The sequence below is a fragment of the Condylura cristata genome, unplaced genomic scaffold, assembly GCF_000260355.1.
Source record: "Condylura cristata isolate star-nosed mole 26May11 unplaced genomic scaffold, ConCri1.0 scaffold00028, whole genome shotgun sequence".
In the NCBI taxonomy this organism is placed as follows: domain Eukaryota; kingdom Metazoa; phylum Chordata; class Mammalia; order Eulipotyphla; family Talpidae; genus Condylura; species Condylura cristata.
In genome coordinates, this window is record NW_004567129.1 from 1,995,346 (window position 1) to 2,013,736 (window position 18,391).

Sequence of the window (18,391 nt, forward strand, 5' to 3'; positions counted from 1 at the left end):
CTCCGGGGCAGGCGGGAATCGAACTCATGCGGAAGTGGCTTTAGATTCTCAGTGCTGTGCTTTAACCCGCTGCGCCACCAGGGAGGGCCCCTTTCATTTCTTTTAACCTAATATCTGTACTTGATATTGAAGCGGAACAAAAAGAAGATACAGTGTGGGGCAAAATTGCATCTTTGAGCCTCATTCGCTCTCCTGGGGCACGGTCCCTACCACAGATTCTTCTGTACTGAATCATAAATAATTTAGTCGTGTAGGTCTCATGCAACATATATAGGTTTACACTGTTTTAATAGCACTACATAGCCACACCAGAGTGTTTTTTGTTAGTAATTGCTACCGCTTCATTTTATTTTCCTTGTTTTTTATACTTTATTTACATACATTTCACATCATTGCGCATTTTTGTACCATGTCTGCGATCTCCTCTCAGGTGTAGTCCCCACGGAGGTCCCACCCCCAGCTCACCTGTTTCTCATCACCATAGTCCGCTGGTCTCTTCCCACTCCTGTTCTGGCCCCTTCCCCCTGCCCCTGCAGAATGCAGTTTGCCTGCTAATTTTGGTTTATTGCAAGTATCTTATTTTCCTGTTCCTTATTTGGTTCCCCTATATTCCTCCTATAAATGAAACCATCCGATATTTTTCTTTTTCCTTCTGCACCAGAAATTATTTAACCAGTATCCTAATGCTGGACATTCAGGACCATTTCTAATCACTTTCTGTGTGAACATTCTCACATGTGGGTCTTTGTATTCATGGGTGAGTTTCTGAATTAAATCCCTATCAAGTAGATTTGCTGAGTCCAAGAATTGGTGAGTTTTTATTTTTCCACAATCATGTCAAAACCTCCCCTATGATCCCTAGAGTCTGGAAGCAGAGCCATGATGGATAGGAGTCGTGGGGCAGACAACTGCCCAGGAAGCTGGCTGAGAGGAGCAGTGAGCCAGAGAAACCCCAGGCGGGGCCAGTGGGAACAGCTCAAGCAGGCGGGCTCAGCCTGGGCCTGCCAGGGAGAAGACCAAGAGGGGACATGCAAGGAGACAGCGATATTGAGAGCACAGAGCTGTCCAGTGACCAGTTAGATGTGGAGGGAATCAGAAAGGGGGTGTCAGGTCCCCTGGCTGCACATTCCATGATGCCATTACACTTATGGGAGTTTTGGGGAGAATCTGGCCACTAGAGAAGAGGAGCAGGTGGGGAGGAGATGGCAAGTGGATGCCCCTACTTTTCCTGGATCCCCACTGAAGAGCATGTGATCGCCCAGGGTGGGCCTCAAGCAGGTCAAGCCCAGGCCCCAGGGAGGGAGAGGGGCCCTGCCCTGGGCAAGGAGGACGCAGGTGGGGGCACCCCTCCAACCGATCCCCTCCACACCCCATTTACTTTGCCTCTAGTCTTAGGAAATTCAGGAACAAACTAATACCAGAGGAGTTTAAAAGAAGCATTGTTAGAGAGGGAGGGTTATTTTGAGCTTAAATAGCCTAACACTTAAATGTGAAGTTCGTTGAGAGCAACCTCATCTCCAGCAGGTGATGTGTCTGGCCTTGTGCAGCGGGGAGAAGGAACTGAGGGAGGGTTCAGTAAAACAAGGGCAATTGTTAGTTCTCTCAACATGTGGGGAGGCGGGGTGATGGGCAAAGAAAGAAGGTTCAGCTGTTTTATATCTAAAATGTCTGTCCAGGAAGAGAAATATAAAGTCAGATGATGCTTTCTACTTCCTGTTTTGTCAACCCCCAACACATAAAAGCAGCCATTCAGGTTAAGTGTCAAGCATCAAAGGAGAATGAATAAATACAATGTTTGCAAAGGAGATTACAATAGGTGGCTTCCTATATTAAAAAGACAGGAATGTGGCCCTCCCTCATGGCGCAGCGGGTTAAAGCACAGCACTAAGAAGCTAAAGCCACTTCCGCATGAGTTCAATTCCCACCTGCCCCGCAGGTGACCACATGGAGTGGCAGACCTCTCCTGACCCGCCCGCTGCTCCCCTCAGCAGTGTACTTCGTCGATCTGCCTGTTCTGCTCCCCACTCTGTCTCTGGTGAATCTTCTCACCCTGCACATTTCTGGCCTGTACCCCAGTTCTGTATGAATAGATTAATAAATCTTTAAAAAAAAAAAAAGACAGGAATGTTTTTGTGGTTACTGTATGAAATAACTGGTCTGGTACAAAAAGCCTCTGATATGTCGTATACACACTAAACTCTAAATGTACTTGTGTAGGAATTGTCATATATATTCTATATAGAGAGAGAATATATAGGTCATATATATTCTTCATATATATATATGAATGTATATATATTCAGAATATATATGTGTCATATATATTCCCTATATATATTTTTTGCATCATTCATCATTCTTTTTCCATCTCAGTTTGTAATCCCCATGGACTTCCTACCACCAGTTCACCTGTGTGCCACCACCACAGTCCTAGAGCAACTGAGTGTAAATCGTGCCCCTATCATATCCTCCCAGCCCTGTGACTTTGAGCAAATTATTAATACTTCACCTCATGGAGACTGATCCAGAAGATGGATATGCTAAGTGTCTTTCTTTCACAGTGAGGTGGAAATGCGGTGGCACCTTAAAGCGCACCCAGCAAGTGTCAGCAGTTGTAAAATTATTAGCAGCAGTTAGGGGGCCCTCCCCACACCAGTTACACACCCCACGTCCCTCTCAGCCCCCCCAGAAGCTTACCGGGCCTGGTCGAACTGGCTTCCCATGAGGATGTTGTCCCTGACGCTGGCCCCGATGAGCCAGGCCTGCTGGGGGACATAGGCCAGGCTTCTGTGCACCCCCACGGAGCCCTCCAGCAAGTGCATCTGTAGGAGAATGAGGAGAGCCTCAGGCCTGGCTAGGCCCGGCCAAAACTGCCTGTCTCAGCCACCACAGGGCCACATGGCTCCAGGACCCAGGAGGGCCTCTATAGCTGGGCCTTGTGACAAGGTTAGGAAACAGGCCTGAGACCAAGGGGAAGCAGCAGCCATGTCTGACCAGTTCCTACTGGGACCAAACACAAGACTTGGATTAAAGAAAAACAACTTTTTTTTTTTCCTATCTCCCCAGCTCCTCCCCAAGCAAGCCTCACTCCCCTGCCTTTCATGTCAGATGGGAAGTCTGAGTCATCTCCTTCCATTCCTGGATTAGGCGACTTGGGATGAGAAGCAGACAGAATTGTTACTAATATCAGGAGAGATAACGGCAGCATGGTCAGATGTGGAATGTCCTTATTCTTTCGACATCATGATGAGGAACTTAGTTGAAAAAGGGTCACGGTCTCTGTAAAGTAAAATAGTTCTACAAAATACGTAACTACCAGGGGAAGGCAAATATATGAATGCTATCAACTGTTGCATCTGGCTGGTGGATATCCAGGTCTCTACTCTAACGTTCTTGCTGCTTTTCTCTATGGTCAGTTTAAAAACACAGCCACCTTCCTGGTAGTGCAATGGGTTATGTCTCAGCACCATGGAGCTATCAGTAGCCACTGCAGCATGAATTCGAGCCCCCATTAGAGAGCTGACCCACATGACTCCGCAGACCTCTCCTGTCTCCCCACTGCTCCCTTCAGCAGCGTATTTCAGTTAGATCAGCCTGTTCTGCTCCCCACTCTGTCTTTGGTGAACCCTCTCACCCCAGACACACGTCTGGCCTACACCTCAGCTCCTGTATGCACAAATAAATAAAACAAATCTTTTTTGAAAACTAAAACCAATAATAATAAAATTATTTTTGCCATTTTTGAGAAGTGGGTTCTTTTTCTCCCCAGTGGCAAAGAAGCTGGGGAAAGACCATCACATGTAAAGCACTGAGCTGCCGGGCTGTGGTGTGAGAGAGCACAGTACTGACCACACAACTTCATCCCCAGGAGGTGATGTGTCTGGCCTTGTGCATCTGGGAGAAGGAACTGAGGGAGGGTTCAGTAAAACAAGGGTAATTGTTAGTTCTCTCAACATGTGGGAAGACGGGGTGATGGGCAAAGAAAGGAGGAGGGGACAGAAGCCCTGGGAATGGGGTTCCCAGCTGGGGCGGAGAACCCCAGGAGGGAAGGTGGCCATAAACAGAAGTCAGGTGTTGAGGCCGTTTTCAGGTGTTGCTGTCTAGAGGTGTGCAGTGTGACCTCAGACATTTCGGGGGATGAATTTGGGGTTTGGGGCACCTGCAGAAGGGGTGGGTTGACCTGCAAGCCGCACAGGTATGGACTGAGCAGACCATGGAATGTCCACGGCAGTGCTGCGGGGCATGCAGCTGTCAAGGCGGGCAGCCAGCGGCCTGCCAACTCCCTGCCTCCCGCCTGGGGAGGGTCTCCTCTCACCGCCCCCCCACCACCACTCCCTCCCTCCCTCCTCATTTCTCCCTCCACATTTGCAATGCTGTTTCACAAGGAACACTATCCCAGCCTAATTTGTCCTTGTGAAGTGATTTTTTATCACATTAAACATGGAGATTGGGCCCTCTCTGGTGGCGCAGTAGGTTAAAGCACAACACTGAGAAGCTAAAGCCGCTTCCGCATGAGTTCGATCCCCGCCTGCCCCGAGGTGACCACATGGCGTGGCAGACCTCTCCTGACCCACCCGCTGCTCCCCTCAGCAGTGTACTTCGTAGATCTGCCTGTTCTGCTCCCCACTCTGTCTCTGGTGAATCCTCTCACCGCCCCTGAGCCTCTGGCCTATACCCCAATTTGTATGTACAAATAAATAAATCTTTAAAAAAAAAAATGGAGACCCCTGTGTCATCATCCCACCAAAACATGGTGAGGGAGCAGAGAACAGAGAAGGTGGGTCCACGTGGCCCTCAGGGGGAGGCTCAAGCACATTTATAATTGAACCTTCCCCCCAATTTGATGAATGCTCTTTTTTTTTAACTTATCATCATCATCATCATCATTATTGGGTAACATTGGTATACAGCACTATATGTGGTTCAGAAGAGCCAGCCTCCTCAGAAGTACATCACCACACCACACAAACCACAAGAACACCCATATTCCTGTCACATACACTACTGAGTCCCCTTCCTGCTTTGTTCCCTTGCCCACCAACTCATGTGGTGGAATACTATTCAGCTATTAAAAAGAAAGATGAACCCTTGCCATTTGTGACATCGTGGATGGAACTGAGGGGATTGTGATATGTGAAATAAGTCAGAGGGAGAAAGTCAAGTGCCAGATAATTTCACTTATATGTAGAGTATAGAGAACAAAGCAAGGAGACCAGCCACCCTAAACCAGAACAAAGTTTAAAATACGCCTGCAGAGTTCAACAGTCTTCAATTTACATAAGTTGCATGGGATTCAGACCCCTGTGGAAGAAAGTGCTGCTGTGAATTCCTGGGGCCACTGAGCTGGGGGGTCTGGCCGGATGGACGTAGCCGGTCACATGTCACTTACCTCCCCCAGCAAGGCTGACAGCAGGCTGCTCTTGCCGCTCCCCGTGCTGCCACAGACTCCTAACACCATCCCCTGCAAAGCCAAGGAGCACGGAGTCAGGATGCACAAGCCTCATTCAGAGCAGATCACGCGTTTATAGCTTCCAGACCACCCGACACTAAAGCACACAGCCCAGGGTCCCTTAGGCTGGCAAAGCTCCAGCGGAGTTCTGGGCTCCCCCTGCAGAGCTGGGATGGGGCAAACGCAAAAGAGGGGAGCATAGGGAATGATGGAGAGGAATTTGTGGGCAAAAAAATGCCAACTCCAGGTAACATCTATTCAGGCCCATGACCTTGGGCAACAAATCTGAGTCTCAGTTTGTTCGTCTTTAAAATGATAATGAAGCCAAGTGTCACAGAGTTCATGTGTGCATTCACTCACTCATCAGTCATTTGAGATTTTTCTATGCACCAGTTGAAAAAGAAAAGAAATGGCATTCTTAGCTAACATTCTAGTGGGGGGATACAAACCAGGAAATTAATAAACAAATAATATCAGATAGTAATAAAAGATGTAAGTAAAATGAAATTGGCTACTATGAGAGAAAGTTGAGGATTAAATCAATTTCAGGCTTCTTAGCAGCTGTCCTTGCAGCTGAGATCTGAATGACACAAAAAAGATCTAGACCAACAAATGCTCCGGGCTGTGGGAACATCCCGTGCAAAGGTCCTGAGGCAGGAGCCGCGTTGACAGGCACAGAGCTGCAAGAGCGTCAGTGTGGGTGGTACAGAGAGAATGAATGGGGGAGAGGTCAAAGGTGTGGGAAGGAGCCCTGGGCCCTCTCCTAAGTTCAGTGGGAAGTTATGAAGTGTTTTGGTCGAGCTGGTTATATTGTAGAAAGAGCTGTCTGTTCACTGAGCGTGGAGAATTCTATCAGGACAAATATGGAAGCAGAAAGACCAGGAAAGATGTTGGTGGAGGAGCTGGGTGGGCACACAGGTACCTGGGGCCAGGGCAGTGGAGGGGCAGTGGTGAGAGGTGTCTGGCTTGTGAAAGCAGGTGAGAAAGCTGACAGGTATCCGAGGGTTGGATTGGTGGAAGGAAGGGAAATGGATCACATTTGACTCCCAGATTCTTAACTGCGGGCAGGACAGTGGGCAATGGACGACAGAGGCAGGGCATCAGAGAGTAATTTCTCACTTTGTTTCTTTTGAAAGGTTCAGTAGGTACTTAAGAGAGGGTATTAAAATAGACAGGCGAGTGTGGAGCTCGAAGCAGATTTCAAGGCTAGAGGAAATGCGTAGAGATGGGATTTAAATTTAAATGGCGTAGAGATGGGAGGTGAACTGAATCGGTTATGGACATTAGATATTATCACCTACTACTATTTATATTCATATCTATTTAGTTCTTGTCAGTCTCTGTGTTATCATTAGATGTTAATATCTTTGGCTTTCTATCGGCAGAGAGCAGAGAGGAGCGAGGTAGGAGCAAGCAGGGGCATGGCTGGAGAAGGAGTAGGTAGAGGGGTTCACACAGGACCAGAATTAAAACACACAGGACGTGCATGGCACACACAAGGGACTTCATCAACACTGTTTACTCTCCTTCCCCTTCTTTCTACATCCTGGGGCCCTCCAAGGGCCAGCGCACAGCTTGTGATTCTGGGTCTTGCTATTCCAAAACCATTTTAGAAAATCAATCCATTCACAGGGAAGTGTGAAAGACTTTCTGTATTTGCCCTCCAAGAAAAATTTGCATTTTAAAAGGCAGTTTGGGTAAGGCAGTTATTAGCTAAGGAAGCGATGTGCCAGCTCCTGGCCTCCAGGCTGAAATCCTGGCAGCCGGCCCTACACTGCGGGGAGGCTGGCTACCTTTGAGACTGAGAGGTTGATCTTGTGCAACTCTGGGCCCAGGCTGTCCCTTCTGTCCTCTGCTCTGGGGGCTCCAGGTGGCGGCTGAGCCCCAGGCAGCCCATCGTGGGCATGTCCATTCCTTTCCGTTTCAAACCCGCCATTGACAATCCCAGGATGGGTCTTGTGCCAGGACAAGGTGGCCTGTTCCACCACGACGGCTTTGCTAGGGTCTTTCAATGCCTGGACATAAGAAGCAGGGTTCTCCTGGAGGAAAAATCTCTGCACAGACAAAAAGCAAGGGAGGGATTCAGTTCTGTGCCCGGTGGAACACGTACCCATCTCACGGGCCCGACTGGTGGCCAGGTCTACACGTCCCTAGCACGCACTGCATGGTGGAGCAGCCCCGGCCAGTCAGGAGGCCAGTTTCTGCCAAAGGCAGGTTTACCAAATTCCAGACCAGAGGGTCACTTTCACACCTGCCTGCTCCAGCACGAATAGCAACTTTGTTTGCTTTTACATGAGAGGAAACCCACATCAGCCCCATCTTAGTGGTAACAGCTATTGAATCGGTGCACAATTTTTCTGATTATTGTTTACAGCTGTTAAAAGTAAAAATGCCTGCCCACATCCCCCACCGTGGGGAACGCTGTTTAGTGTAATTTCAACTTTGAAATGGAGCATCAGTGTGTCATCGCTCTACATCGCCATCTCCCTCCCTGTAAAACATGAGTTCATCTTCATGCATTCTAGCATTTAAAAAAGGGGTAAAAAGCATGGTCTTGTTGAAGTCAAATTATATTCGCATTCCTTACCTGGAGATAAGCTTTAAAAGAGATCTAGAAAGACACGTATTGACATTTTGGAAGGCACTCTGCTCACCACTATACTGCATTTCTTGGCATTTTGGATGAATGACTTATCTCTATATAAAGTGTGCTGAACGGTTTTTATTCTCTCTACTTTTCTGCATTGAACTTTTTGCAATGAGCCCACATTATAGAAAAACAGAAACAATTTCAAAAGAAAAAAAGAGATGGGCTATTTTCTTAATTAGCTCTCTGGTATAATGAATTAATTATAATGTTTGGGGTCCAACAGTCATTGCTGGGCATTGCATGGCCCCCTTTATTCTGTGAGTTATCAGGGCATTTACTTATATTTCTCATTACATAATGATTATCAGTGAGACACCACTGAAGCCGGCAGCCCTCATGTCACCTGGCTGTGGGGCTGCACAGCTCTGACCCCTCCGGCCTGGAGCAGGGGTAGCCCAGGGCCTGGACCTCCGCCAGACCCTTCTGCCTGCTCTTCATGTCCCCCAATAACCACGCTGCCCCCACCCACTTTCCAGGCGTATGCCCTCTGATCTCCCAGCTGACTCTCCCAATCACACCTTCCCTGCTTCTGCCCACCCTGCAGAGGAACACAGCACAGAAGGGGAGTGAGCAAGGAGGCAGTGGGGTGCTGAGTGCAGTGACTGAGAAGCTCGGGAGCCCTGGGGCTGTTGGCAGAGTAAGGCTCTGGAGTCGCCCAAACAGGACAAGCTTCTGCCAACCTCTGGGCTTTGTGCCCTCTGCAAAGTCATCATTACTCAGCTCAAGTCACCTCTATTGTGTATATAAAGCAAACTGTACAAAAACGAATGATGATGCAATATATATCCAGACATACATATATAGTTGTCACCTCTCCAGAGGGGCCGGCGGGCGTGAGCCCCTCCACGGCAGCCTCAGCCGCCCCTGTCTGACCCCAGAGCATCACAGTTCATTGCCATCGTAGCTCTGCAGGTGACTCCAGAGTTACCTTATGTGGTCACTCATTTACTTATTAGTGACCATTTCCAATACCGGCTTGGAACTCCCTGAGATCAGGGCTCCTCTGACATGCTCAGGTCTGGTGTGGGGTCCGTAAATGTTGTCTGAGTGAATGAATGAGCCGGGACCACACGCACTGAAGTGAAATGACTACACGGCTAGTGAAACTGAGCTTTTACTGAGTTCTAACTGGGTTTCAAATTGGCTTTTAAACTCAGGTGTCTCGAGGGGGGTGAAGAGCTATGGAAGCAAGTGACCACCGCTAAGATAAAAAATGGCAAGGTCCAGTGTTGGAGGTGCGACAGGGCATGGTGGGGTGTGCAGCAAGCTGCATGTAAATGCCCCTCCAAACAGGGCAGCTCTAACTGCCACTCCAGGTGCCCATGAGAGGATGAGAACCAAGTGTTGCCAGGTCTCCTGATTATTCAAGGCAATTCAGAAATCTGCATTGTCATATAAAATTTCTCAATTTTCTAAGCGGCTCCAGCTTATTACTGTTTTCTAATTCCCATAGAGGTTATGTCATTCTTTAGTTCCAATCAGGTAGTTTGTCTAGGGACATTTACAGTGAATAGTCTTAACAAGTGCAATTACATACAAGCAATAGGTTTGTTGTTGTTTTTATGAAACCATTAGGACAGCCCCCCACACACCTGGAGAGGGTCAGGTACCCTCCAGAGATCTCAGGTCCCGCCAGCCAGCCTGATCCCTCTGTCTGCCCAGCCCCACACCAGCTGGGCACAGGGCTCACTGGGTTAATCGCTCCGCCTAGGCTGGACTCTGCCTTGGCTGGGGTCAATTCTGCAGAAACAGAGGGGGTGGGGCAGGCAGGGGGCTGTGAAGCCAGTTCTCTGGCCACTCACCTTGAATCTCTCCATTGCAGACTCTGAGTTGGTGAGGCCTTTGATTCCAAAGGGTACAAAGAACACCGACAGTCGCAAGGAATTCAAGATGGCCATCGTGCTGAAGGCCTGGATAAGCGGGGAGGAAGCAGTGAGGGTTGAAGCTCCATCCAGATCACCCCATACCGAGCCCCCAGCCTGGGTCTCAAGCCACAAAGCCACAGCCTGCAGCTGCCAACAAGCAAGTGCTTCACTTGGCAGAGGCCACGTGGCATTTGGGGGAGACTGGAAAGAGTGGGGAAAGGGTGCTTATCTTAAAGTCTGAGTCTGACGGTCACATATCTGTTGTAGCTGAACTCCTGGGTAATTCTAAGCAGGCTGCCCCCCTCCCCCACGAAAGCTCCCCACCCCGTTAGTGCAGGGGCAAAAATCCTAAAGTTGGCACAGGAATAAAGTCAGAAAACACTGAGGACTCATGCATAAGTGAGCTTTGTACTATTACTATTGCTGTTAAGATCATAGTTATTCATTTCCTTAGATGTTCTTTTCTTATACACAGATCCTCTAAGCTTCATGCTTAATCCTCGCCTCCCTCTTTCCAGACCTTCTGACTGTATAGTGAAGCAGCTCAAGCTCTGGATCCCAGAGGGGACCTCAGAGGTCTTCCAACCATGGCTCATCTGCACCCCGCTCTTCATCCAGGCTAATCTGAGGATATACCCCATTGGAGCAGGAAGGCTTTGGCTCCGTCCTGGCTGATGCTAACACAGCAAGACCTTAAAGTCCCATTAAAAGCTCTCCATATGCAGCCCCCACTTCCACCCTCAGACTTCCAAGGGATGTTTCTCTGGTGGGTTCCTGGCAGACACAACCACTGTGTGGAGCACAAATGAGTCCATACTGCAGATCCTCAAATACCCTCCCCTTGCTTGGGGCGCAGTTTCCTGCCTCCTTGGCTGACTGAATCTCAACCTCTCCAGAGCAGCACCCTCCCTGGGTCTCCCCAAAGAACGGGCATTCCTAACCCTGAAAGATTACCGCTGCTTCTCAGGGCCATGTGGGACTTGAAACAGAAAGAGAGAAGATATGCTTTTTTAGTTTAAGTATGTTTTCAGGGCCCTAATTTGAGAACAGAGAAGATTCTCAATGTAGAGTCTCAACTTCATGATGTGTCTAAGAATCACTGGGATTTAGCCACACATCCACGTCCCTACTTCTCCCTCCCATCGCTTCTATTAAAGATGTCAGCTTCTCAGCTGAGTTGACACAGACGATAGACAGTTCATGTTCCCTAAACATCTGGAAAATCAAAATCAGTTAGTAATATCCATTTGCAAAAACTCCAGACCTTTGCAGGGCATGGGCTGAGAAAAAATAGAGGTGAACACTCCCCATCACTACCAGGAATACGGGGGGGTGGGGCAGGTAAGGTAAACCAAACACTCACTGTTGACACACTGAGTTGCTGCTGCAAGAATGTGTGCACAAGGAACATCACCACCATGGCCACCATGGGGGCCAAGAACAGGGTGATGGTGGTCAGGCTCTGGACAAGACCACATTTCTCTGATAGCTTCCTTTCCTTCCTTCGGAGCTCTGGGGGGAAGAAAGTAATGCACCACAATGAACAGCAAGCACAGAACAAGCCCCAGGGTTTGCAAGTGAAAGTGAAAAGTGTTAAGGGGAATCTCTACAGATACAGGTTTTGTGGACTCCACCCCCGCTCCAGACACCAAAACTACAAATCCCAGCCTCACCAAAGGGAGGACTGTGAGGACCCAAGGGCGGAGTTAAGCAGCCATGTTTCATACAACTACAAATCCCAGCCTCACCAAAGGGAGGACTGTGAGGACCCAAGGGCGGAGTTAAGCAGCCATGTTTCATACAACTACAAATCCCAGCCTCACCAAAGGGGAGATTGCTAAGACTAAGAGAGGAGTTGAGCAGCCATTTTGTTTGGATTGTTATAAAACCAGACATGTGGGCTTTGGGGGTCTTTTGGCTTGTGGCTTGCAGCTGAGCTCTTGACTATTACCAGTTTTATCTGCTATTGGGGTTCTAGATTAGTGGAACTGGTAGGATGCATTAACCAACTTATCCCTCTCTCTCTCTTTTCCACTGAGTTATTCATTTCCCTTTCCCTTGTAAATAAACCCATTATTAACCTTTTTGTGTATGCCTGTAGTCAAATGCTATTCTAAGTTGAATGTTATAAGCGCACAGGTGAAGACCCACAGTCAGGCCACCCAATTCACATAGGGGGTTGCCCAGCAGCAAAAGGCCTGGCCCACCCTGGATTCCCAGGCTCCGAGCAGAAAGCCGAATTTTCTATACCTTTGATTATTTTTGCAAACGGTTTTTCCCAGGTATACATTTTAATCAGCTTAATGGAGGTGAGCACTTCGCTAGTCACACAGATGCGCTTGTCGCTGACCTCTGAGGTGTGCTTCTGTATCTTCACGACCCTTCTGGTCAGGAGTCCCTGGAGTCAGGAGCATGGTGGTCATTGTTGTTTAATTTCTTACACCATTTTTCCTTTTTGTACAGTATTTGTTTCTTTCCTCAGGTATCGTCCTCAGAGTTCTCCCACCCTATCCCCCCATTTTAACAAAAACACTAATTCAAAAGGAAACCTGCACCCCTATGTTTACTGCAACACTATTTACAATAGCCAAGGTATAGAAACAACCTAAATACCCCAAACCAGATGAATGGATCAAACAGTTGTGGTCTAGAGACACAGTGGAATATTACTTAGCCATCAAAAAAGACACATTCATGCCATGTTTGGCAGTGTGGATAAAGCTGGAAGGGAGACTGTGCACAGAAATAAGTCAGAAGAAAAAAGATAAACACTGGATGGTTTCACTTAATGTGGAATATGGAGAAACCAAATAAAAGGTCGGAAAAAAATAAAGACAAAAAGAGCAAGAGCTTCTTTTGACAAAAGTGAGAGTTTAGCCTGACAAGCGTGACAACAAGGAGCGTATCTGAAGGTGAACTGCAGCTGCTGGTGGAAGACCCAGGCACATCCCCCCACTCTGAATCAGGCCTTACTGGTTTTCCCATAGCAGCCTCGGCAGGCTGTCATGTCCTCACACATCCTGGGGGGTTTGATCCCTGGGACCCAAGAGAGGAGGAGGCTGAACTAACTAAACTCAAATGACACCTTAGTTTTTGAAAACCCTACCCTGCTAACAATTATAATCACCATTTGGTTAGAATAGCTGCACCAGCAAGGAAAACAGTGGATTCCGACAACTCAGCACACAAGTAATGACACCCTGGTTTTTCTAATTTTGTGTTTCCCAAATCTCTGGCAGCTAATTCCCTTCCCCCACTATACTGTGCTCAGCCAAATGCTTAGTGTCATCTACATGATCACATCAGCATATTCTGGGTAGAAGAGAGGAAACAAAATCTTACAAAGATAATAGCTACTGAGGGAAGTCTGTGAAGCAGAGGGTCCCGGATGGAAGGGGGTGGGGGGTATGGTACCCTTCAGTCCTTCACCTCCCCTCTTTTTACTTTATTTTATTTTATTTATTTATAGATTTATTTTATTTATTTGTACACACAAGAGCTGGGGCTTAGGCCAGAGGTGCAAGAGGTGAGAGGATTCGCCAGAGACAGAGTGGGGAGCAGAACAGGCAGACCGACTGAAATACACTGCTATGGGGAACAGCGGGGAGACAAAAGGGATTTGCTGTGCCCTGTGGGTCAGTTCCATGGCTGGGGATCAAACTCGGTTGCAGTGCCTGCGGACAGCTTCATAGTGCTGAGACTTAACCCCTTGTGCCACCAGGAAAGCCCCAGCCCTTCACCTCTTATGAATTAGACCTACACTGTGGCCAGAGAGATGCTGGAGATAGGAGTTGGAGCTGCATCTGAACCTCAATGGAACAGGCATCACCATTCCCACCCAGAGAGACTCCAGATTCCAGAGCCCAGGCCTTCTGGGGCTCCAATTTCGAGGGGGCAGCAAAGAAAGATGTTACCTCCAGTGGTAAAATCAGGAGATAGCAAGCAGTGGAAATGAGCGCAGTAGGCCCAAGGGTGAGGCAGGAGGTGACGCTGCAGGCAACCAGAGATAAGCAGGTGATAGTGATGAGCGGCCCGTAGTACACGGCTTCGAACATGTAGTTTATGTCACTGGCGAAGAAGCTGATGACCTGCAAGACAGCAAGCTTCTGTCATTATCTCACAGCTTCAGAGGCTGCACAAGTTCCCTAGGGTCACAGAACTAAGATGGCGAAGAGTGAAACAATGGTGACGGTAACGATTAACCTCGTAGGCTGTAGGAACCCGAGTTCAGAAAAAACTTCTTGTTGACAATGGCTAACTTAGATATTGTTGGCACATCTGTCCTGCATCATGCAGGTGCCAGGCTTTTTGAGGGACAGAGCGGTGGGGCTGAAGTACATTGGAATGGGGCTAATATCAGGGGAGTGGGCTCCAGAGATGCTGTCATGGAGGTGAGGCCTGTCAACTGGGTCTTGAAGCGTGTGAAAGGAGATGACAGGTAGGGGTTGGGGGCAACATGAGCAGAGTCGTCAGGAAGGAGTCGGGGAGGGGCCCCTGGGCTTTCGGTCACTGACCTCTCCCGTGGTGAGGTGCGTGAGAGACTTAAACTGCATCAGCTTCTCAAAGGCCAGGGAGGAAGTGGCCGTGCGGGACCTGACGCTAGTGCGCTGGCTGATGATCCAGCAGGAGCACAGACACACTGACTTCAGGCACTCGATGAAGAAGAGGGCAAGGCAGAGCCCCGCTCCGTAGGCCACGCCCCCAGACGGCGCTTCAGAAAATTCCAGGATCTTTGGGATCAGCAGCATCTGAAAGCGCGTAGGAGGGTGGGTCGTGAGACTGCCAGCTCCATCTTTCAAGCAATGAATAAATGCGGTATGTGTGTGAAGTCCCCAGGTCAATGCCAGAGGCTGCCAGAACCATCAGGAAACTCAGTTCAGCTGACCCAAATCTACACCCCAACTCTGCCCCTCACAACTGGTCCCGACAGGAACCATGACAGTGACTATTTACATGCATGTGGGAAAATTTCAGAAAATACAGGAGGTGAAACTTTTACCTCCCTCGACCTCAAGGGAGAGGGGAGGGGGACCTTCCTGGAACTCAGAAGAATCCAGTCATGACAGGAAGGGCCCATGAGGGAAATCTGGTCACCAGTGACCAGCACAGAGGTGGGATGAAGAGCCTGGCCTCACTTTCTCCTTCCCTCCAGTGTCCACGCTGAGTCTCCTCTATGGATCAAAACCCAACCAGCAGTGAGAGGCCCAGTGACCCCCCTTGACGGGATTCATAAAGATCATGCATCAAGGGATGGCAGAGTGGACAGCAGTGGCCCTAAGTGGCAAGTGGAGAATATCCAGTCCATTGACCATTCCCTATGCCACTTGTCTTTGTTAGTTCTTGACCCTACATCCATTCTCCTCTTAGCTTATAACAGCACCTCAATTTTCTCCTGGGGACACTCTGGCCTACTCTACTGCAGTCTAGCCTAGACCCTCCTCTCTGCAGGCTACCACATGACCAGGGCCAGTGAGACTCCCTCCCTGCAACCAGAAGCTGGGGCTGAGCAACTAGAGGACAAGAAATAGAGCTGAGCTCATGTGCACCATGGTATATGGGTGGCACCGTTATTTTCTGCCAGCTAATTTTCCAAAGACATTCAGATTGATCTCAGAGCAACCAGCACATTCTGAGTCAGGCCATGTTCTGGGTGTTTTTGCTGGCAGGTAACATTATGTTCTCCAAGAGGGTTACCATGAGGTTACCCTTGAGGGCACATGGGGTTTCATGAGAAAACTAGGACTCAGGAAAGGTAAATAAATTGCCCAAAGTCACCAGCAATTAAGGGACAGTGCCAAGGTTTGAACCCAAATAACAGCCACTGAATTCACACTCCTAACTACTGCTAACTCTACTGACCCCCAAATCTTCATTTTGGGGGCAGCAGCTAAGAGACAAATATATCCTTAATCCTGGCATGGACTTGAACATGTTAATCTGTAAAGCCTGAGTCCCCCAAACCTCCTGGGGCGGTCACTTACCGGCCCCAGCACAGACGTGATGGCAAAGCAGCAGCTCATAAACACAATGAAAATAAGCCTTGTTCTTTGAAATCTCAGCATCACTCGAAAAACTGAAGCTCTTTCAATCCCATGTCTTGACACTTCTTCTTCCCAAAGGAGGTGAAATCTTGAAGAAAGGAAATTGGAACCAAGTAAAATCTCCTTGCATGTGTTACCCAAAAATCATAGGTGTTGTAGCTCAGGAATTTGGGGACAGAAATTTTCAGGCACAACAAAAGAGTGTAAGGACTCTTCCAAGTAGCCATTCTCAGCTTCAAGAGTGATCAACATTCTGCATTCTAGTTATCTCTCCCTCCTCTTCACTTTTTCCTTTTTCTTCCTTTTATGTATTTTTGCGAGGGTTGGGGCATTGGATGCAACCCTCAGTTTTCAAATTATTTCATCAGCCTTCAGTATGTATCTCTTCCAGATCTAGCCAGATTTGGGTCTATAACCATAATAACCACTGTAGCAATAATTCCTATTGGCATTTAGTACTCAGTCGATATTCAAATTTCTCCAATATTTCACAAGTTAATTTGCCTGAATCAAGACACAAACAAAGCCCCACACATGGCACTTCAAATAAACAAACCTTATAGGACTCTTGTTTCTCATCTTAATCTCGAACAGTTCCCCTCCTCTGCATTTTCTGTCATTTATGTGTGGAAGAAACTTCCCCACATTCTGAATTTGACTGACTGCATCCCTGAGGTATTGTCTAACACAATTTTCTGAGCACAGGATTTTCTATTAGGCTGCCCATTAGATCTAGAGGCTTAATGAGACTCAGAATTGAAGTCAGTTGGCAAAAATAATAACAATAATAATAAGTGATGGGTCACATCTCCTTTTGCACCAGTGAAGAAAATGCACAATGTCTGGTCTTGCAGTGTTCATGCATGAAGGCTACAGCCTGACTCTTTCACAACCGCTCTATCATGCATGAACAGGGCCTTGCACCATTTGCATTAGGGCTGGCGAAGAGGTGAGGTTGTCATCATTCTGTCATTCTGTCTGCATTTAGCAGCTTTTTAAAAAATTATTTGGGAAAGAATTTTTCAATGAAACATAACTTTCCAGCCCTCCCTGGCGGTGCAGCGGGTTAAAGCACAGCACTAAGAAGCTAAAGCCACTTTAGCATGAGTTCGATCCCCGCCTGCCCCGGAGGTGACCACAGGGCGCAGCAGGCCTCCCCTGAGTGCTCCCCTCAGCAGTGTACTTCGTTGATCTGCTTGTTCTGCTCCCTGCTCTTTCTCTGGTGAAAGCTCTCACCCACCACACCGCTGGCCTCTACCCCAGTTCTGTATGCACAAATAAATTAATCTTAAAAAAAAAAAAAACATAACTTTCCCTCAGCAAGTATTTTGTTATTCTGAAAACAGTTACTTGGTATAAGACTTTGAAGAAAGTCACTCTTGTCACTCTTCCTTTTTACATGCAAGTGAAGAGTCATAAAACCCATTACTCTGACTTCCAAAAAGGTCAAATTATATACCGTGGCTTATTTCAAAATCCCATTGTTGGTCCACCCAACCGAAAGTGTCCTTATTTGTTTTTCCAATCTCAGTTTTTAGTTAGCAGTTCCAGATTCAGATTCAAAGGACTTGGTTTCAAACTTCACCTCCTCCATTCATTAACCTTACAAGTCAGGGAAGTTCGTTTCACTTTTCTCCATCTGTAATGTGGGATAGTCATGTCTGTCCATGTTATTTCGTAACTCTGTTGTGATGGTCAAAGGAGATCTTGGGATATTTGTGTTACAGAAACAAAATCAAAACGCCAAGAATATTTCCTTTGGAAAAAAGTGATATACTGTATTGCAAAATAACAGAAAAGAAGTTATCATGAAAAAAATTAATATTTCATTGACTTAGAGTTCTCTTTGATTTTGAATTCTATTTGAGGCAAAGGCAGTTCATTGCAAAACAGTCTTCGTGTTGCTCAGGGATTTCAGAGTCCTCATCTGCCCTCCAGCGCCCCCCAAGGACCACATCCCAGCTGCCTACTCTTTAGTCCTGCAGTCATGGATGCCCATGCCTGGCCTACAAAAAAGGAACAAATGCCATGAAAATATTTCTGTGTTATTTTCCATCACCTGCAGTCAAAATTCCAGGTCCCAGGGGTTATAACTTCTCCCTAGCTCAGCAAAGCCCAAGTGGCCCCTAATATATCTATACATGTCAGAGGGTTATTTTGCTTTGGGCATTCCCGCCCACACCCACCCCACATACACGCACATTCCACAGAGACTACAGGTTATAGAGCTGGTTTGACTGTGACTAAAACAAGTTTTCTATAGCCTCCCCACAGTTCTTCTAGAAGTTCTGTCAGTTTTTAGTTAGCAGTTCCAGATTCAGATTCAAAGGACTTGGTTTCAAACTTCACCTCCTCCATTCATTAACCTTACAAGTCAGGGAAGTTC

At 47.6% G+C, this 18,391-nt stretch overlaps 1 protein-coding gene across 1 annotated transcript in view; it reads right to left on the reverse strand.

The window, feature by feature from the left end:
• ABCC11 (ATP-binding cassette, sub-family C (CFTR/MRP), member 11) overlaps positions 1 to 18,391 on the reverse strand; it is a 52,085-nt gene that overhangs the window by 28,995 nt on the left and 4,699 nt on the right. The window contains exons 4-13 of the mRNA XM_004690145.1: positions 15,946 to 16,093; positions 14,479 to 14,712; positions 13,879 to 14,052; positions 12,215 to 12,362; positions 11,328 to 11,476; positions 9,902 to 10,009; positions 7,243 to 7,503; positions 5,390 to 5,461; positions 2,698 to 2,822; positions 1,986 to 2,009 (exon numbers count right to left, since the gene is read on the reverse strand). Coding sequence (XP_004690202.1) covers positions 1,986 to 2,009; positions 2,698 to 2,822; positions 5,390 to 5,461; positions 7,243 to 7,503; positions 9,902 to 10,009; positions 11,328 to 11,476; positions 12,215 to 12,362; positions 13,879 to 14,052; positions 14,479 to 14,712; positions 15,946 to 16,093 — 1,443 coding nt within the window. The remainder of the gene's footprint in view (positions 1 to 1,985; positions 2,010 to 2,697; positions 2,823 to 5,389; positions 5,462 to 7,242; positions 7,504 to 9,901; positions 10,010 to 11,327; positions 11,477 to 12,214; positions 12,363 to 13,878; positions 14,053 to 14,478; positions 14,713 to 15,945; positions 16,094 to 18,391) is intronic.